The sequence below is a fragment of the Ambystoma mexicanum genome, chromosome 9 (genome assembly GCF_040938575.1).
Source record: "Ambystoma mexicanum isolate Mex_15411 chromosome 9, UKY_AmexF1_1, whole genome shotgun sequence".
NCBI lineage: Eukaryota > Metazoa > Chordata > Amphibia > Caudata > Ambystomatidae > Ambystoma > Ambystoma mexicanum.
The window spans coordinates 1,023,201,371-1,023,223,343 of NC_090931.1; the positions used below are offsets into that span (position 1 = coordinate 1,023,201,371).

At 51.3% G+C, this 21,973-nt stretch overlaps 1 protein-coding gene across 2 annotated transcripts in view; it reads right to left on the minus strand.

Annotated features, from left to right (window-relative positions):
- Positions 1-21,973, minus strand: part of LOC138488902 (sodium channel protein type 2 subunit alpha-like) — a 1,546,115-nt gene that overhangs the window by 195,547 nt on the left and 1,328,595 nt on the right. For both annotated transcript variants that reach the window (XM_069616296.1, XM_069616295.1), the window contains exon 19: positions 20,881-21,035. In XM_069616296.1, the coding sequence (XP_069472397.1) occupies positions 20,881-21,035 (155 nt within the window). The remainder of the gene's footprint in view (positions 1-20,880; positions 21,036-21,973) is intronic.

Consider the following 21,973-nt stretch of genomic DNA (forward strand, 5'->3'; position numbering starts at 1 on the left):
ATTAGCCAGGGTACGTGTATTACAGGGGTACGCGGGAAGTTTAACACGCGATTGGCCAGGGTACTTGTATTACAGGGGTATGCGGGAAGTTTAACACGCGATTAGCCAGGGTACGTGTATTACAGGGGTACGCGGGAAGTTTAACACGCGATTGGCCAGGGTACGTGTATTACAGGGGTATTCGGGAAGTTTAACACGCGATTGGCCAGGGTACGTGTATTACAGGGGTACGCGGGAAGTTTAACACGCGATTGGCCAGGGTACGTGTATTACAGGGGTATGCGGGAAGTTTAACACGCGATTGGCCAGGGTACGTGTATTACAGGGGTATGCGGGAAGTTTAACACGCGATTGGCCAGGGTACGTGTATTACAGGGGTGCGTGGGAATCATCACACGCGATTAGGCTGGGTGGGTCCTCACAGGTGTTCCCTGTACACCCTCCACGGCCCCTGCAGGCAGCCTACAAAACAGGGGACTACCCTGCACACCTGCTCATGTCCCCCTGCACCCCCACCCCCCAGCAGTGCAGGGGCAGCCTCCACCAGGCCCCCACTCATGTCTCCCACCACCCCCGCCCTCCCGCCACCAGGGGCAGCCTCCACCAGGCCCCCACTCATGTCCCCCTGCACCCCCACCCCCCAGCAGTGCATGGGCACCCTCCACCAGGCCCCCACCCATGTCTCCCACCACCCCCACCCCCCGCCACCAGGGGCACTCTCCACCAAGCCCCCACCCATGTCTCCCACCACCCCCACCAGTGCAGGGGCACCCTCCACCAGGCCCCCACCCATGTCTCCCAACACCCCCACCCACCAGCACTGTGGGGCACGTGGCCAGCAGGCAGTCAGGCAGCAGCAGATGGCAGGTGGGAGCGTGCTCAGGGCTCTGGGGGGCAGTAATTTGGCCTCCTGGCCAGGAGCGTGGTCTCTCGTGTGTGAACGCGTGGACAGCCTGATAGGGAGTGAAATCCCACACGTCAGCAAAGGCTCTTAGCGCGTAAACCCGTCAACAGCATATGCGCGCCTATAGTCACCTGCACGTGCAGGAAATTGTTGCGTGACACGTCCCAGTGTCAAAGCGTGTGATTGGTGAAAATGGATCTACACGCAGAAGTGACAAAGCGTGTGATTGGTGAAAATGGATCTACACGCAGAAGTGACAAAGCGTGTGAATGGTGAAAATGGATCTACACGCAGAAGTGACAAAGCGTGTGATTGGTGAAAATGGATCTACACGCAGGAGTGACAAAGCGTGTGATTGGTGAACGTACACGCCGCGTAAGTGACGCTGTACGTGTGGGCCTGTATATAAGGTACATGTAGAACACCATTTCCTTGTACGTGCTTTTCGTGGAGAGCGAGTGGGTGAATTCTGTACTTCTTGTCGTTTCACACGCGATTTACTTCACGGCGTTTCCAGTTCGTATTCCCTGTTACCTCTGACAGCTTTTTCTCTTTTTTCTCTTTTACTGGTTTACCTGGGCCTGTTCCCTCAAACAGTGTCCCCTTCTACTGTTGTCCTGTCTTCTCAGACAGCGTACACATCTTCTTTTGGCGGGGGTTTAGCCAGCCAAACGCGCTCATTCTTCACGCTCTTTTACCTGGCAGACGGTGAGTCACGCACGTATCCAACTTCTGTGCTTGCCCCGTGTGTAGCCTACCCCTTCAGAGGTCATTCTAGGCTGCGTGTGACACGCATACGTTCATTCTTGTGTTACTGGGTGCCACAGCGTAGTGCAGGTTTTTCTTTCTGCACACGTGGTCTAGGAGGGGTTGCGTGCACGTCATCTCCCTTTTTTGGGCCTCCTGTGCGTTGCGTGACCCGTCATCTTTCCCCAGGGGTTACAATCAGCCGTGCTAGAGCACTAGGGTACAATTACCATCTGGTACCCAACCCCTTTGACCCCCAATTGCCCAGGACAATTGTCTACAGCCACTCCCATACGCACATTAATATCAGTGCCATGGCTGGGAGGCGAGGATTCCGTAAGGGTGGCAAAGGTGGAAGAGCCACAAGTGGTGGCCGTGGTGGATCCGGTAGGGGACGTGGTCGTAACTTGCAGGGTGAGCCTGTCCCCCCATGTGTGGAGGACCAGTCAAGGGCACCCATCATCCCCCCCCCTCCCCCCCTCCCGTTGAGGCTGAAGTGGCTGACACCATCCATGCTCAGCCCTTGTTGGACCAGCCCATTGTGGCACCAGACCTGGCTGACTCCATGGCTGACTTCCAGGTCAGCAGGGCTACGACACGTGCGCTGGTGCACGTTGATGCCATCATGCCACGTGGATCTGGGGCAGCAAGGTCATCTGCTGCACCAAGGAGGCAGGGCGGAGTGGCTGCAGGGGCAGCTGCGGCTCCATCCACCCCAGCCCTCACACACCCAGCCAGGACAGTGTCGGTCCTAGTCCATGCTGCTGACATTCCCCCTGACACCATCATACTAGAGCCAATGCCTGCACCAACTCCCATGCTGAGTGTGCAATCCCACACTCCTGATACAGAGTCCACCAGGGCTCCTGCCCCTAGTGTCCAGAGCGGCGCAGGACACTCAGGATCACCACCACCTTCCAAGCGGAAGAGGAAGAGTGCTCGTCCGGCACAGGCTGATGCCCCAGACACGGCTACACAGTCCGGCCTGTCCAGGAAGCCCAGCTTCACGGATGACGAACTGAATGCACTTGTCGAGTATGTGTCCGGACATGACAACGAGATGGTCATTGTTGCAGGATCCAAGACCACACCTGCACAACGCCAGGCACACTGGCAGACCGTTGCGGACATCGTAAGTGCCCTTGGAATCGTGAGGCGCACAGCCAATGATTGCTATAAGCGCTGGAATGACCTAAAGCGCAGGGCAAAGAGTAAGCTGGCCTCAAGTCATGCCGCAACTCTAGTGACTGGAGGTGGGTCTCCAGTAGTAGACATGGAACTCACTCCACATGAGTCAGTCGCTGGGACCTACGTCACGGAGGAACAGATCCAAGGCGTGGGAGATCTGGCTGATTACGAGGCATTGTCCGGTGAGTGCACATGCATGTGTGTGTCATCCATGTGCATGGTGTGTGTGTGAGGGCTTCTGTTTGGGTGCCAGGTGAGAGTGTGTGCGCCTCAGTCGTATGGGTCAGCCATGTGCTTCATGCAATACTTCCTGCGCAGCTGCATTTGGCCATAGCAGTATCCCTTCTGCCAACAGTAGACATCTAGCACAACTGCACGCCAGTTGCCCTTGAAGTGTCACCTTGACACAACATATTTGCTTATTTTTCACTGTTCATTCAGTCAGTTTGTTTGCATTCCACCACTTTCACTAGGCATGTCGCTGTCCACTAGTCACATGTCTGACATGGGTATGGTAAAGTGGAGTGACTTTGTTACCTGGATATCATTTGTACACACATGTCCCTGTGCAATTTGACCATTTCAGACTGGCAGCTCCAGGTGAAAAATCTGACCTGTTAGAATCAGAAAAGCTATTACATGCGGGAACTGGACTGAATGAATAGGTTCTGCCCTCCTCTCCATCTTCACTCAATAGCAATGGTACATGCCATCTGTGTGATGGCATGTGTGTTTCACCTGCCAATCACAGGCCAATGTGTGATGCCACTGCCAGGCAGCATGCAGAAAATTTGTTCATCTTCCATCTTGGTGTCATCAGTGTGTGCCATTTGCCTGCACTTCATACGCAGTGAGGGTGCATGCATGGGAGGGTTTTAGTCATGTGGGACATGTGTCAATCAAGTACTGGTTCTCTTGCTTCTCAGCCCTCAATGTGTGCCATGGTGCTAATGCCTGTTTCCATTACTTTGTTTTCATGTCTTTGCAGGGGAAGACGCACCTGATACTGCTGGGGTTGTGGAGATGGTGCAGACCCAGGAGGTGTCCCAGGGCCGACCAACCACCAGTGAGGGACGTGGTGTGGTGGTGGGGGAGAACCCACAAGTGCTGCAGGTCGTGCTCTCAAGGGGTGTCTCTGGCTGCACCTCCCCCGAGCTGTACTCAGGTGTTGATTCGGATGAGACCTACGTGCCGTCGCAGGTGAGTGTTCCAGGGAGGGATTCTGTTCTGTCTCACCCACCTGCACCAGGGTCAGTACCCTCCATGGGGATGTCAGTGTTGGCAGCTACGCCTTCGGTGGTTACGGATGCAGGGTCACACTCCGCGACATCTGATCCTGTTCCTGGGCCAGCAGATCAGAGGGGGAATGCAGTCCTGCAGCCTCAGGCAGTGCCGGCACAGCAAGGCGCAGTTCGCCTTGCCCCAGACAGGTGTGGTGCCCGCCGACGTGGTGGCCGTACGCCACCCGGCAATACCGCATGGGAGCAATCCATTTACGGTATGGCTACCCAACAGGCTGCATCATCCGAGATGATGGCTCAGGCCATGGATAGGATGGCCACTTCCATTGTCCCCCCAGAAAGGCTGATGGAGCGACTAGAGCAGGCAACCGACTCCATCTGCCAGTCACACAGGGAGGACATGTTGGGGTCCAACAGGGACAGGCGGGCGGCACTGGCGACTCTGCAGGAGGCCATCTCCATTGAGTCCCAGGGCCACAGGGAAGCCCTGAGGCAGGAGCTCCTACACCTCAGGACGACTCTTGTTGAGCTTGAGGCTTCAACACACCAAAGGACAGAACAGCAGCTGGAGCGTCTCACCCGTACGCTCTCAGCTGAGATGCAGGCAACGAGGGCGGAGGTCCGGGCATCCCGTGAGTTGTTGCATGGGGACCTCCGCACACTCATCCTCCAGAACCAGACCTACCACACCCGCATGCTTGCAGCCATGGAGGAGCAGACTAGGGCCTTGCGTGGGCTGCCTCCCATAGTGCAACCACCTCCGGATGCAGCTGCACAGGGTGATAATAGCGACAGCAGTGATACTCCCACAATAGGGTAGCCGTGTGGGCCATGAGCCCATGGAGGTGTTTTATCTTCCCAGGATCCACGCAGGTGGGTTCTGGTGTGCATCCTGTCCTCGGACCTCCTGGGTGGCCTCCCCAACCCCCCCGGGCCCATCAATGGCCATTTTTGATTGTTTCTTATTTTTATTTTTATTTTGATTTCTTTTATTCCCAATTTTTTTGGGACGATCTGTTGGCTTCGATCTGTTGGCTTCTATCTGTTGGCTTCGATCTGTTGGCTTCGATGTGTTGGCTTCGATCTGTTGGCTTCGATCTGTTGGCTTCGATGTGTTGGCTTCGATCTGTTGGCTTCGATGTGTTGGCTTCGATCTGTTGGCTTCGATCTGTTGGCTTCCGTGGTTCCTGTGGGCATACGCTGCATTGTGGCTGGGCACATGCAGGCTTGTAATGTATTTGGTTCAGATGCTTGGGTTTGAGTCACACACACCCCTCCTGCTTCCCGTTTCCATGGGCTTGCAAAGGGTGTGCCCAAGTGACAGTGAATTACACAGTGACGTTGGACTCCCATGAGCTGTGTGGCCAGTCTGTAGTCAATACTGTGTATACATTCATAGTGCATATTGCTGTTGTGTTGTACACTGCATGTTGCATTGATGTGTAACTCTTCTTCTGTGTCTACCTCCCAATTTGCAGGTCCCTTCCTCAAGTCCACACAAGGACCTCTAGTCTGGCGATGGGGACCATGTTGGCAGCAGTGCACCTACAACTCTACATGGCGCCAACACTGCACAGTTGGTAGTGGTGGGAGTGCAGGCATTTCCAGGTGGTGAGACTACTAATATGTAACATTTTTGATGTCATGTTAATGGTACTACGTGCTCAAGTATGTTGTTGGTCCGGCATTGCTGTGAGCATTTCAGGTGTTGCAGGTTTCTAATAGTGCCACTGTACATAGTGAGAGTGATGTCATGTTGTGGGGATTACTTTGTTTACCTGCAATTAGCATGACATGGCACGGTGTGTCGTGTGGCAGTGCTGGGGTTGGGTTGGCTGACATGGCACTGTCCTCTTGTTGCATTTTGCAAGTGGGTATTCATTTTAGCTGCTTCAATGTGTAACTTCACAAAACTGCATTGGTGGTGTCTGTGTGGGTAGGGATGCACACATTGTGACACTTCCAGGTGAACAATCTCAGGCTGACATGGAATTCCCGGTTCATTCTCCAGACATTCAGGATCAGTGTCAGGTTGAGTCATCATTGATTGTCAGATGGAATGTGCCAGGGCAGTGTGCACTCCACAGGGGTGTGATTTCTATGTGAAGTAATTAGCCACTAGCTGTGTACGGGCTGCCTCCCCCCGTGCCCTTTCCCCTCCCATGCGCAGCGGCTGTGCATGTGGTTGGGGATGTGGGGCCACCACCATGTCCACGGCCAGGCCCCGGCGTGTTGCAACGTTGTGCAGGACACATGCTGCCACTATGATCCTGCACACTACTGGGGGAGCGTATAACAGCTGCCCGCCAGAACGGTCAAGGGAGCGAAAGCGTGACTTTAGCACTCCGAATGTGCGCTCCACTATGCCCCTGGTTGTAATGTGGGCTGTGTTAAATCTTACCTGGGGTGGCGTGGTGGGGTTCCGAATTGGCGTCATCATGTGGGGGCTGAGAGGGTAGGCACTGTCCCCTGTGGAGGTGGGGATTGGTATCATTGGTGAGGTTGTGACCTTGCTCAGTATCCAACATGCATGCATGTGCAGTGGCATACATACTCACCAAGCAGCCATGTATCGCCATGCCGCCCAGCTTCTAGGTCCCGGCTTAGGGTGGACATTCGGTAAATGAAGCTGTCGTGGGTGGAGCCGGGATAGTTGGCATATACTGAGGTGATGATTCCCTTGGCATTACATGCTACCTGCACGTTGATGGAATGCCAGTGCTTGCGGTTCCTATAGATGTGCTCAGATGCCCTGGGGGGACGTAGAGCCACATGGGTGCAGTCGATGGCACCTAGCACTTTGGGGAATCGTGCCACTGCATAAAAATCCAGGGCGGCAGCATGCCTTTCTGCAGGTGTTCTGGGCAGGTATATGTGCCTGCGGACTGATGGGCGTGCAGTCATGATGTTCAAGACCTGGTGTAGGCAGCGTGACTGGGTGGCCTGTGACACCCCACCCACTATGGCACTTGTCCGCTGAAATGATCCAGTGGCTAAGAAGTGCAGTACATTGAGGACCTTCTCCATAGGGCTGAGTGCTTGGGAGCACAGGGTGGGTGATGTGAGGTCATCCTCCCACTCACTCACCAGGTCCAGTATGATGTGTGGTGGAAACCTGTACCTCCCATACACCTGGTCATCAGGCATCCCGAAAAGGCTGGTTCTGGGTGTGAATATTCTGGCCCTGACTATCCTCCTCCTCCTCCTCCTTTGGTAGCCCACTGCCACTGCTGCTAGGAACGGTATGTTCATCCTGGCGTCTGAGCTTGTTATTGTTAAAGTCCGCAATTTATGCTTAGCGCGTGTTCTAGGCGAGCGTGTGACCCGCGCACCCCTGGAATCCAGTTCGCAGTCCAATAGCGTGTGGAAATTCACACGCACCACGGGATACAGCGTGTGACCCGCGCACCCCTGGAATCCAGTTCCCAGTCCAATAGCGTGTGGAAATTCACACGCACCACGGGATACAGCGTGTGACCCGCGCACCCCTGGAATCCAGTTCCCAGTCCAATAGCGTGCGGAAATTCACACGCACCACGGGATACAGCGTGTGACCCGCGCACCCCTGGAATCCAGTTCCCAGTCCAATAGCGTGTGGAAATTCGCACACACCACAGGATACAGCGTGTGACCCGCGCACCCCTGGAATCCAGTTCCCAGTCCAATAGCGTGTGGAAATTCACACGCACCACGGGATACAGCGTGTGACCCGCGCACCCCTGGAATCCAGTTCCCAGTCCAATAGCGTGCGGAAATTCACACGCACCACGTGATACAGGTTCGCTGACGTACTTGCGTGTGTAAGTGGCCGCGCACCCATTAAATACACGTACATAGGCCAATCGCGTGTACGCGCACTTTTGTCCAATTACACGCGATGACACTCTGACGTGCAGTATCTCCACGTGTGCCCCGTCATCACGTGCTGAGTGGGGAACACCCGTGCGGGTCACGTCACAGACGCGCTTACGCGCTGAGGGACTCTGGTCCAATAGAATCGCGTATGCGTGCTGACGCGCTTACGCGCTAAGGGCCTTTCCTCGGATTTCACGCTGACGTGCAGGATTTTCACGTGCCAAATCACTCCGTATCAAGCTGGCCACGCGAAAACACACGGAAGCCCACGCTCCTGCCCAGAAGGCCGAGTTACTGCCCCCCAGTGCCCCGAGCAGCCTCCCACGTGCCATCTGCTGCTGCCTGCCTGCCTGCCTGCCTGCCTGCCGCCACCGTGCCCTGCCATTTGGTGCCTGCACATCAGCCATCTGCAGGGGTCCAGTTGCTGTGTCCACCCCTGCTGGAACTGAAGACTCCCGACTGGTATTACATCGCTCCACAGCCCAGCCCCAGGACCCAGTTGCCCACCCACACCTGCCTCTGGGGTTGCCATGTCGGGCACTTCCACATCTGGCACCAGTGGCAACCCCAGGCCAGAGGGGCAGAGGGGCACCAGCTTCACTGTCACCGAAGTTGGTGTCCTGGTGGAGCATGTCCTGGGGCAGTATGATGCCCTCTTTGGATCGTCCCGCGCCAGCAAGGAAGGACGGCAGAGGATCTGGGCCGACTGTGTGGTTGCCATCAACGCGGAGGGGGTGGCAACCCGCGACGTCCTGAAGATCAAGAAGCGCTGGGAGGACTTGAGGTCCAGGACCCTTGTGAAGGCCCGGCGCCTCGTGGAGGGGGGCCGGGCCGCATGAGTTCCATCCAGATGAGGGTCCTGGAACGCGTACGCCCAGCGCTCCACACCCAGATCCTTGAGAGGGAGGCCCGTCTGGAGTTGAGCGGTAAGTGTCCATGCATTACTGTGTGAGACAGGGCATGTTGCGGTGTGCTGGTTCTATGATACTTGCCTGTATGTGTGCCATAGGCCATGTATGCATGTATGTGTGCAGGGACATCATGGTAATGCATGTGCGACCAGTGATGTGTGATGCACATGGTTGTTGCATGTGTTGAAATGCTGCATGGGGAGCCCTATTCAGATTTTGAACATGAGAGCATGCCAGTCTCTGTACCTGGACATGGGTGGGGGTGAGGGATGGGTGCTGATGCCAGGTACATATATGGTAGCCATGTCTGTGTGCCTGACCTGCGTGTCTGTGACTTGTGCATGCCATGGATGCATGACACATGTGTGTGACAATGCAGAGATTCAGTAAAGCAGCCAAATTACCCTTGTATCCGCTGTGTTTGGTGTGTTTGGGGCCAGATGGATGTGACTGAGGTGAAGTGTGTGCATGTGATGGGCATGAGGCATGATGCATGTGAGTTACATATCATTGAATGTTTCAAGAGTCCATTGGACATGCATGGAAATGTCCATGGCATGCACCATGCCTGTTACTGTGTGTGTTTTGCCTGGACTGACCCATGTGTTGTGGAGGGACATGATGGAAGTGTACTTTGACAGTGGTGCTCATCTGCTATTGCTTCCTGTCTAGGGGACCATTGTACAGTGCCCTGATGCTTGTGTTCTTTGTCTCCCTCTACGCAGCGGCTAGTGAAGAAGAGGGCGGAGACGGCGCTGTGGAGCAAGGCGGCGGGGATGCCCCCACGGCTGCAGCGGAAGGGGTGGGTGAGCCCCCACAGGGGCCTGCTACGGTGGGAGACGGTGAGGAGCCATCCAGGTTGGTGGTTTGCACAGAGGAGGAGGAGGCAGCCACTGGGGCACACATGGGGCCTGGTGGGGGCATCCCTGCTGGTGCAAGTGGTGCAGTCCAGGGCCAGGGGCAGGAGGCAGCACAGGTCACCGTGGAGGGGCCTGTGCATGTCGCTGTCCCTGACCCTGTGAGTGCACCACCATGCACCAGCAGGGATGCCCCGTCCCAGGCCTGTCCGCAGGTAGAGGGGCTGTCCATGTCACCTGACTCCACTCCACCTGCGGACGTGGGAACCCCTGGCTGTGCGGAGAAGGTCCTGATTGGGGTCGCGATGCGCACGGCTGTGATTCGTGATGCCGTGCGTGCTTCCCGGGAGGAGCACGCACGTCATCACGAAGTGCACCGTGCCGACGTGGCCCAATTGGGATCGGCCATGTTCGGGGGTTTCCTGCATGTGTTGGCCAATGTGGCGGCCCTCTCCTCCTCTGTGCAGGCTATCCACCAGTCGTTCTCCTTGCCGTCTTCCAGCCCAGATGCCACCAGGGCCCCCTGTGGACCTGCCCCGACCAATGCAGCCAGCTCGGTGGGGATCCCATCCCTGCCACAGTCGGGAGTCAGAGATCCAGCAGGGGTGGACACCAGAGCAACTGGACCCCAGCAGATGGAGGATGTGACGGCATCATCGGGCAGGGCACGTGCACAACGGCATCGGTGGTTTCCATCAGCCTGGATGCCGTCGTGCTGGCACAGGCAGTTGCGTCGGAGGCAGCAGCAGGCTCAACGTGGGAGGCATCATGGCTCGGGGCCATCAACATCAGGGGTGCAGGCATCGGCCGGAGGGCAGGAGAACCCTGGAATGGGAGTGGCTTCCGTGTGGGAGAGGTTGTGCCAGCGGATAGGTGCGGAGCGGCAGCAGGCAGAGGAGGAACGGCTCACGATGGTCAGGGCGGAGGACTCCATGCGGAGGGCGCTGAGGCGGGCTGAGTGCCTCGAGGGTCTTCGCAGGGAGTTTGAGCTTGACACTGCGTTATCCCTGCGGGACCTCGGGGCCAGGGAACATGCCCGCCTCCAAGCCATTGACCAGGAGTTCGATGATGCCCTGGCCCATGACAACAACCAGTGAGCCGTCCGAATAGCCCGGTGCCTTTGTATATAGTTGTATAGTTAGGGTTAGGTTTCCTTTGTTTTTTTGATTTTTTTTTGGTTGCGATTGGACAATGCACCACTTTTTTGTATATAGTTCACTTTTTAGTTAGTAGTCAGTTAGGTTTAATTTGGTAGGGCTCATGGACCCAGGATGATCTTCTTCATTGTCTTATTTTGATTTTTCTGAATTTTTTCTTGGACATTCATCTTGTTTTGTTTGATTTGCTTTGTGTTTTTTCTTATTTCATTTCCATTGTACTTGCTGTTAAATACATATTATTTTTTTAATCTTCAATGTGTCTTATCATCTCATTGCTTTCAGGCATGTCATGTTGGGTGTTTTGTCATTCACTTGCAGCCATTGTGTGTGACAGACATGTGTTAAATTGCATTATTTAAATTGGGGGTGTAACATGTAATTGCCTTTGATATGTGGGTGGGTGTGATAGTTGGTTGGGCCTTTTGGCAGGGGAGGATGGGCATTACGGACATGATTGGGGAATGTTGGGACCCAGGTGCAGGGGGGCATGGATTGGACATGGGTGGGGGCCTGCTGGCAGGTGCCCCACAGTGCTGGGGGGGTGGGGGGGGTGGGAGACATGAGTGGGGGCCTGGTGGAGGGTGACCCTGCACTGCTGGGGGGTGGGGGTGGTGGGAGACATGAGTGGGGGCCTGGTGGAGGCTGACCCTGCACTGCTGGGGTGTGGGGGTGGTGGGTGACATGAGTGGGGGCCTGGTGGAGGGTGACCCTGCACTGCTGGGGTGTGGGGGTGGTGGGAGACATGAGTGGGGGCCTGGTGGAGGCTGACCCTGGTGGCTGGGGGGTGGGGGTGGTGGGAGACATGAGTTGGACATGGGTGGGGGCCTGCTGGCAGGTGACCCACAGTGCTGGGGGGTGGGGGGGTGGGGGACATGAGTTGGACATGGGTGGGGGCCTGCTGGCAGGTGCCCCACAGTGCTGGGGGGTGGGGGTTGTGGGAGACATGAGTTGGACATGGGTGGGGGCCTGCTGGCAGGTGCCCCACAGTGCTGGGGGGTGGGGGTGGTGGGAGACATGAGATGGACATGGGTGGGGGCCTGCTGGCAGGTGCCCCACAGTGCTGGGGGGTGGGGGTGGTGGGAGACATGAGTTGGACAAGGGTGGGGGCCTGCTGGCAGGTGCCCCACAGTGCTGGGGGGTGGGGATGGTGGGAGACATGAGTTGGACATGGGTGGGGGCCTGCTGGCAGGTGCCCCACAGTGCTGGGGGGTGGGGGGGGTGGGGGACATGAGTTGGACATGGGTGGGGGCCTGCTGGCAGGTGCCCCACAGTGCTGGGGGGTGGGGGTGGTGGGAGACATGAGTGGGGGCCTGGTGGAGGGTGACCCTGCACTGCTGGGGGTGGGGGTGGTGGGTGACATGAGTGGGGGCCTGGTGGAGGGTGACCCTGCACTGCTGGGGTGTGGGGGTGGTGGGTGACATGAGTGGGGGCCTGGTGGAGGGTGCCCCTGGTGGCTGGGGGGTGGGGGTGGTGGTAGACATGAGTGGGGGCCTGGTGGAGGGTGACCCTGCACTGCTGGGGTGTGGGGGTGGTGGGTGACATGAGTGGGGGCCTGGTGGAGGGTGACCCTGCACTGCTGGGGTGTGGGGGTGGTGGGTGACATGAGTGGGGGCCTGGTGGAGGGTGCCCCTGGTGGCTGGGGGGTGGGGGTGGTGGTAGACATGAGTGGGGGCCTGGTGGAGGGTGACCCTGCACTGCTGGGGTGTGGGGGTGGTGGGTGACATGAGTGGGGGCCTGGTGGAGGGTGACCCTGCACTGCTGGGGTGTGGGGGTGGTGGGTGACATGAGTGGGGGCCTGGTGGAGGGTGACCCTGCACTGCTGGGGTGTGGGGGTGGTGGGTGACATGAGTGGGGGCCTGGTGGAGGGTGCCCCTGGTGGCTGGGGTTTGGGGGTGGTGGGAGACATGAGTGGGGGCCTGGTGGAGGGTGACCCTGCACTGCTGGGGTGTGGGGTGGTGGGAGACATGAGTGGGGGCCTGGTGGAGGCTGACCCTGGTGGCTGGGGGGTGGGGGTGGTGGGAGACATGAGTTGGACATGGGTGGGGGCCTGCTGGCAGGTGCCCCACAGTGCTGGGGGGTGGCGGGGTGGGGGACATGAGTTGGACATGGGTGGGGGCCTGCTGGCAGGTGCCCCACAGTGCTGGGGGGTGGGGGGGGTGGGGGACATGAGTTGGACATGGGTGGGGGCCTGCTGGCAGGTGCCCCACAGTGCTGGGGGGTGGGGGTGCAAGGGGACATGAGTTGGTGTTCATTAGTTCAAGGAGACATGTGCCTTTGCTGGGGGGCATGCCCATGGTGGGTGGGCTGCCTGCGGGACATGACCAGGGATGCAGGGTAGTCCCCTGTGGTGTGGGCTGCCTGCAGGGGCCGTGGAGGGTGTACAGGGTACACCTGGGAGGACCCACACTGTCAAATCACATGTGGAACTTCCCGCGCACCCCTGAAATACACGCGCCCAGGCTGTTCGCGTGTGGAACTTCCCCCGCACCCCTGAAATACACGCGCCCAGGCTGTTTGCGTGTGGAACTTCCCCCGCACCCCTGAAATACACGCGCCCAGGCTGTTCGCGTGTGGAACTTCCCGCGCACCCCTGAAATACACGCGCCCAGGATGTTCGCGTGTGGAACTTCCCGCGCACCCCTGAAATACACGCGCCCAGGCTGTTCGCGTGTGGAACTTCCCGCGCACCCCTGAAATACACGCGCCCAGGCTGTTCGCGTGTGGAACTTCCCGCGCACCCCTGAAATACACGCGCCCAGGCTGTTCGCGTGTGGAACTTCCCGCGCACCCCTGAAATACACGCGCCCAGGCTGTTCGCGTGTGGAACTTCCCGCGCACCCCTGAAATACACGCGCCCAGGCTGTTCGCGTGTGGAACTTCCCGCGCACCCCTGAAATACACGCGCCCAGGCTGTTCGCGTGTGGAACTTCCCCGCACCCCTGAAATACACGCGCCTAGGCTGTTCGCGTGTGGAACTTCCCGCGCACCCCTGAAATACACGCGCCCAGGCTGTTCGCGTGTGGAACTTCACGCGAACCCCTGATATACACGTAGCCCGCTCCCCCAGACCCGATCGCGTGTGAAACTTCACGCGAACCCCTGTGATGCACGTACCCTGCTGAAATCGCGTGTTAGACTTCCCGCGCACCCCGATATACACGCACACGTATTTTTTGTCAGCGGGTGTCCGTGTTTGTGGGTACCCCTTTGCACGTCATTTTTCCTGGAGGGCCACAGTATGGGACATTCATCATGGCAGTATATAGGTGCGATTTGTTGGCGCACCTTTTGGCGCACATTTCTTACAGCCGCAGAGACGCTACCGCCTGCTTTCTTGTGGCGGTCGTGTTTGTGCCTGTGCGCTGGTTTGAGCGTGCGCTTTTTTCCCCTATTCTATTCCATGAATACGTGTTGTAGGCGAGCGTGTGGGCGTTCCGCGCACTTGTGCCCTGTACTTCCCCCGTGACGCCCACGTTTTGGCAAGTTGTTCCCCATTCCGAGTGTTACGCCCGTGTTCCGCCTACTTTTGTTGCGTGCGCCGCGCTATGTGCGATTTTCGCTGTGGCCTGTGCGATTTTCGCAGTGACCTGGCGCACGCTGTTAGATGGCCTGTGCGCCAACGTGCGCCGCGCACTTTTTTTCGCACATCCGCTGGTTTTCTCGCGCACGGCCTTCCATGAATCGACGTGCGCTGCTTTTCGTGCGATTTTCGCAATTGCACTGCGATTTTCGCTATTCCACTGCGATTCGCACGTTTTTGCCCACTTGCGCCGCGCTAATTATTCCATGAATCGGCCTCTTAGTTTTCTCTGAACCATTGACAAGCATGGCATTAGAGAAACATGTCGCCATAATATTGCTCACCTATTCTTAGGCCAATTCAAATCTAAAATGTTGCATGCTATCAGTGACAAACCATAGGTTCCTAGTCTGCATAGACACAATATGAAATTTGTATGATGTTATATTGCTTGCAAATCATTTTGGTGGCTTGATTTTCTTAGGGTGTACATTTGTTTTGGAATGCAGAAAAAGCAGCAACTAACTCTATAACTATTCTCAAGGAATCAGGTGAACCCTCACAACACCTCAGTTCCATTTGTTTATTAAGGAATCGATTTCAATTACATTCCTGAGAATGGCTGACACCAATCAAAGAACGTTTAATTCCACATTTCAATATGAGTTGTCTAAGGCCTCTGACAATCTCAAAACACAGGAGAAAAACATTATTGCTCATATAAGATATGTGTTCTTAAATACCTGATCCTCTTCATGACCCTACATGTCATTTTGTTAAAAAAAGACTTCTTAATCCATTATATATTTTTTTATTTGTTTCTCTGTTGTCTCTGTCTAGATAAGCGCCCTGAGACCTTTGGGTGAGAGTTGTGCTATACAAAAAACGATTTAGTTAGTTACTACCTAGAGTTTCAATTGTAATTATACATCTCAAAGCGTATACACCTTGTACAATACTCTTCCTTTCACTAATATACTTTTTAAACAGGACCCCCCAAAATATCTTGTAATTGCTATATGGGATTTAATTAATAATTAATTTGTAAGTGACACCTCAAACGTTGATAGAGAGAAGTTACAGTGCGAAATGTTGCATGGATCCTCTGTAGCCCTAAAATTAAGGGCCAATGCATTTTTATAAAACGTCTGTCTGGTAGTATGACTAAATCTGTGTAATACTAATACTTAGAATACAGTAATGCTGGTCTGAGTACAAAGAGTAGGTTGGTGCTTAAAGCTTATTGGAAGGCTCCATTACAAGTGAATGATGTGTCTCAGAAAAGAAAAAAAAAAACAATGGTCCTGCTGAATAACCAACATCTGCCATGTACTACGTTGCTGAACTATCACATTTTATGTTCTCTTGATGAATTGTTGTATTCAAGTATTTATGAAGTTGTATTAGCGAATCATAACTGTAATTGTGTTTTAAAAAATTTAATTGCAATGCAATTTTGAAGTTTACTTTTATAAAGGTTTGTATAAACCAAAACAATAAAGAATAACAGAATTAATTATCTGTACATTTGTCTAAATCATCTGTGATCACAGCACTCGCCTCTTGTTTGTCTTTCAAAGGCCCAGAAATGGTCGAGACATTAAGGTGCCTCAGGCACCTCCGATAGATCAGATCTTCCTTCCAATCTATACACGTGCTTCCAAAATCCCTCTCAGATAATGTGGTCCTGCATTGGGAAAAGGCCTCTGTATTCTAAACCATTGGGAAAAGGCCCTCTTAAAAAGACTTCCAACTCTGCTACTTCCATGTGGAATCCAAAAGAGCTACTCTCCTGTTGGACGGCACGCAGGCTTTACTGTTTTCTGAACTGGAATATTCCATTCGCACATCTTTCTCTGTATGGACATGTGATATTATTGAACATGACATATTTAGATTTGTAAGAATATTTGGAATGTGGAAATACCATTTGCGTTCTTATCACTTGATGGGCAACAACATTATTGCAAATTATTAATAAATCATAAACTTTCATTTGCATGGGATCTAAATTCTAATCTGCTTTTTGAGCCTGACCAAGGTTTCTGAAGTTATGGTCCTTTTGTCTCAGACATTTAAAATTGCCATTGTGTCAGACATTCTAATTGAATTGCGTTCTTTTGCGGGTTAAATCAATAACAATATAGCATCTGCTGATAAAGGCAATCTTTTGAACAAAAGGATCATCTTAACAGGCAGCATTCATCAAGCAACCTAATGGTTTTTAGAAAATATTTATTTTTGCAATGTGCATGAAACACACTCATCTGCACATCATTACAGCCTGATGACAGCTATGAAATAGTCCCCAACTGCTCCACCCATGCATACCTCAATGCTCTGACAAGGTTAAAGGTCGATGACCTGCCGTAGGCATCTACTTATTTGAAGTTACAAGTAATGTTCGTTGCAGAAGCTGAAATTCATTTATAAATAAAGGCCCATCGATTTGGGGTTTTGGGAGCAACATACGGGTATTTGAATGTACTTTTAGAAGTTTGAAAACAGGAGCTTTGTTTTTGGTAAACACAGCTGTACAGATGAACTCTTAAGCATTAATTAAAGTGATGGATAACGGATCTGGGCATTCTTGCTTCACAAAGGAGCTAACTTCTGCACAAACCTCGCCATTACAAACAAAGGTGAACATTTCAAGATTATATGTAAAAAGCAAATGTTCTCTTTGTATAATTTTATTTTGTAATGGTAATTTGATAAAGTATAGGTCTATCAACGCACATGGTGTGGTTTATTATAACATGATACATGACTTAACATTCTGTCCATTTGCTTAGGGAATATGGCAGCATCAAAACAGAAGCTCCTTTTCATTGCATTATTTCATTTTCATTAACACTTACAACCTAGTATATGCGTCCTGTTTATTTTGTGTTGTTTGTTTAACATTAATGACTTGATATTTCATTAGAAAGCTTCTGATTCAATCAAATAATGTGTTACTGTTTTAATGTCTTCATGCTTACGACATGTATCTCTGCTCAGGAGGAGGCATTAGCAACTTGTGAAGGAGTGAATAAACCCTTTGTAGAGAAGGAGGGAAATCTTCCCATGTCTGTGAACCCTTATCTTCATGAGTGTACCTTTCTGCATAGAAGTCTTATTGCAGAATTTAAGCCACAGTTGCCAATTTCCGACTGCTAAACTTCAATCAAAAATATAATGTAACTATTTTACCATATTTGGGCATAAGGGAAGTGATGTTGGTGGAATCTAAATTCATTGGACACTCCCATCTTTATAACATAGTGTTATTGTAGGGCCAATCAATCTCTATTTTCATTTAAATGTGCTTATTTTCACACATATTGTGTGTCTGGATCTTTTACTCCACACCTACCCAACGACTGAGGCACAGGGCCAGCCTGCACTGCATAAGTTTGAATCAAGGCAGGGCAGACTCAGGCCTTCTTCTTTCAAAGGTCGAAAAAGTAAGTAGCATTACATTGGAAAATAATAACATCTTTTGTAATAGTTGATATATTTATTTGATCATTGAAAGACAATGGTCTGTGTTTCCATGGTGGCAATAAGGGAATGGATTTTGCACAATGGAAAACATTATTGCACATTGGGTATGTTCCATTTGGAGTGCAGGCATGCGGCCCATTGCAAAATACTAGCACTCACGTGGATGGTCCAGCTAGTAATATCTTTGAAGGCCACTATTGAAGGCTATACTGAATATTAATGGCACCAGAGCCCTTGTTTACTTGGCCTATGGGCCTTTAACACTTGATATATCCCACTATATTAGTCATGAAAGCAGTCTTAGAACCCAAAGTGGAACCCCAAGACCCAGACTGCCAATTAGAATTCAAAACTTCTAGCCAATAATCACTGATATTGCCCAACATGCCACAGATCTTGGTGGGTGTCAGGATCTCAGAAGCTCTTTCTGTGTTTCTGCCACGCCCCATCCCAATTCTCGGTTTTAATTTCCCCACTTCTTTTTCCCCTGTGTCAGGTTCCTTGTCCCTTCTGCATTCTCACCACCCTAAATAAAAAGAAAGAAGGGACTATGTTGACTCAGCTGCTGAGCAGTTGATGCTCAGTGTCCTTTTTATTTTTTACTTCATAGTTTCTCCTTTGTGTAGCAAATTGTGCATGCAGTTTAAAGAAGCAGGCCATCCAAGATTGGATAGATGAAAAAGTGTTGTTAATGACATCAGAGTCCAGACAATAATCCCCAAAGGGTTCAAACAAAATCTTGGTGTCATCAGCATAATTCATATATCAAACGCACAGACCATCCAAAAGGTCATACAAGGATGTTGCATAGATATTAAATTAAAGTGGAGCTAGAGAGGATCCTTGAGGGATGCCACAAATAAGTGACATGGGTGGTTTTGATTCCTAAGTCAAAAAGGTAAGAAAGTTCAGGTAAGTAAACTTTCTCAATCCCAGCCACTAGGACAGGCATCAGAAGGGATCATTGACCAGGTCCCCACTGGCCAAAGTCAGGAAAGAGTGATTTGGGGACAGAGCCTTTGGTCCATGTAGTCCTATGGTGAATGGGAGAAAGGAAACAGTATATTAACTTACCCCCGAGTCCAAATTCTCCATTGATCACTGCTGAGTTTCTGTAATCCATTGGGTCACAGTCATCTGTGCTTGGTCCACTTGAGGAAGACCCAGGGATCAAAGGTGCATAGGATACTTTCAGATGGAGGATTTAGTTTTGGTTGGTCGTGGTGCATAGCCATCAGTTCCAGACACCTTCAAACTCAACCCCCTAAATGAAGAAAAAGGAGAAGACCTCTGTAGAGCAGGTGACCCCAGGACACTTCTCGGATGCAAAGAAGATGGATTACAATTGTATTCACCATGGCCAGGTGGCGACAGACAATCTTCCAGGGATGTACAAAGGAGCAGGCATGCATGGCCTCCATTGTGTCAAGAAGGATGAACATCCAACAACAGGTGTCTTTTTATACAAGTTGAAGATCCTCCAAGTTCAAAGGAAGCACTTAAAATGGAGATGGCTGCAGCGAGGTAGCCCAGGTGAAAGTTGGACAGACCTCTGTTTTGTCTAAGGGCACTTTCGAAGACTCAGAACCACAGATCCTGGTTGATTCCAGGTGTCAATGCACCAACAAGGGTCTTCTTGCGATCAGGCAGAGGAACAGGGTTTTGCTGGGATGTCACTGGAGTTGGTGCTGGTCAGCTGCAGGGGTTGTCCTCAGGTCACAAACTGGCTGCCCTTCTTCATAGAGGACATGGCTCCAATGATGATCTGAATATTTGCTGCAGGAACCCTTTTTTAAGCCAATATCTGGACTAGGAGCTCTCCCAGGTGCAGCAATGGTAAGGATCTAAAGCATTCAAACTGGCAGTGGCTATCCAATCATGGATAGCCACTAGCCACCACGTCTGCTCAGCAGCAGACATTCAGGCACCAGGATGTGTACTGGAACCAGACAGTCCCAGTCCTCACATCTGGGCTCATAAACAAATCACCTCTTTGCCAAGGAAAGCAGCACCTTTCTCTGAGATATGGCTTCCCACAAAAGGCAATTCCGGGCCCGAGAGGGCAGCAGAAAGAAGGCCAAGGACAAGCAAACATATTGGGGTACACCATTTTAGGGTGCTAGCTACCTTTCCCTTTGCATTAAATGCCAAAGTGCACAAGTAAAATATATAAAACATGTTTGAAAAATATCCCCTGCCGCCTGATCATAGGCTCACTGTAAATGTAACATAAGAGCTGATACAGGAAAAGTTGTAAGGATTCAGAATATCCTAACCACACTTCACTTTAGGGGGATCTGTGCAGTTGCAATAATACAAGAAATTCACTGAAAGAAACAGGGTTTTCTCAATGCTGATAGTCTTAAGGACAGATCAGTTTCCCCATAAGAATGAACGAACAGGCAAGGGTACTAAAGCATAAGGCTTTAGTTACCTCAAAAAAGTCTATGGGAGGAATGCAGCAAAAAGAACATCTTTCCTTGCAAGTGTTAAGACCTTGTCTACATTATTTAACGTCAACAAGTGTACTTGCATTATTGTATGGCCTCAGTGTTCCCAAAATCACTGTATGCTGAAGGGTGAATCGCTTCAGTGAACAAGAGCACACCTTCCTGTATTATCTGAGAAATACTCGAGCCTATTTAATTTTAAACAAATGCTGGTACAACTATTTGCACTGAAGGTGAAGCTTGCATGCTGGATGTGAACACTCCACCTTCATTTTACTGTGTTAAGTTCCTATTTGTGTGCTTTAATGAAAACCTTTTATCATATGAGCACATTATCTAGAATTGAACCTAAAATAAACTGACTTTTGATGACAAAGTAAGCATATTAAGCATTGGATTAAGATTAACCTCCAAATTGTTGAGTGTGCTTAACATATCATAAAGTATTGAGCGCATGATGGATGTTAATCATTTCTATGCATACACATTTTTATATTCAACAATTTTCGTTTATGTGCGTCCTATTTTTTAGCAAAGGTTTGTGCTGTGCCTACTCACCAAGGCACCGCTGCTGAGGAGAATCATGAAGATAATGAATGTTTCAAACCAATTGTGCTCAACTATTGTGAAGCAGGTTTTTCGAAGGTTCCACCATAGTTTCCATCTTCCATCCTGGATGTTGATTTGGCAGCATGCGAATTTCTGTACACAATCTGGCAAGTATGACAGAAAATGAATGTAAAAAAGTTACCATACAGCAAACGTGTTTAGAGAAGTCATATGAAAGCATTACCATGGTGATTATCATTCTGATTGTTGAAAGTACTTTGTCACGTATAAGTAGTTGGGGAACCCCATGGCAATACTTTCCATACATTTCATTTTGATAAAATTAAAATAGTCCTGTGAGCATTTGCAATTTACTCCAGTCCACTTGTTTAAATATTCTCAGTATTTGAACTGGAGCAAATCTGGATATGCCTGGAGCATACCCAAGATTCACTCAAATTACTCTATATGTGCTCATTTGCATAACTTTGTAAATATAGTGCAGTACAAGAGGTTGGTGCACATACGAATCATTCCCAACATATCCTAATGTACTTTTTATGAACGTGGCCTTTTGTTTCAGAAATTGAATTTTCAATAAACAAAGAGGTGCAGCATGCAAAGGAACATTTTCATTTGTTATTTGAGCTCATATCTCTACAGTTCTCTACATGTTCGTTCTGTTTTAAAACGGTTATATTACCATTTGTTTTATTGAAAAAAAATAGATTCCTATTGTGGTTCTTGGATATGTGCATTAAACAGCTTGATCGAAAGTGTCCTCGCATACGTGTAAACAGTACCTATATGAATACCTTGGTCAGCTATATACGAACATATTATGTATGTAAAAATGTTTAAAGTATAGTTTACACATTGTCACCATACCAACTTCCAAACTCCAAGGTGTGGTTTGAGGGTTTTTATCTTTGAACATAATAAGGTGTACAACTTTCTCACCAGAGCTGGGGGTATACTAGTAGGAGACCCTCCCGTGTCCTCCTATGGTATCTGCCTGCTTAGTTCAGACGTCCCTAAGCCCTAGTGCGGCAACTACTGACAGGTAAACCCTACTAACAAAAAGCTGACTCCCATTTGGGTG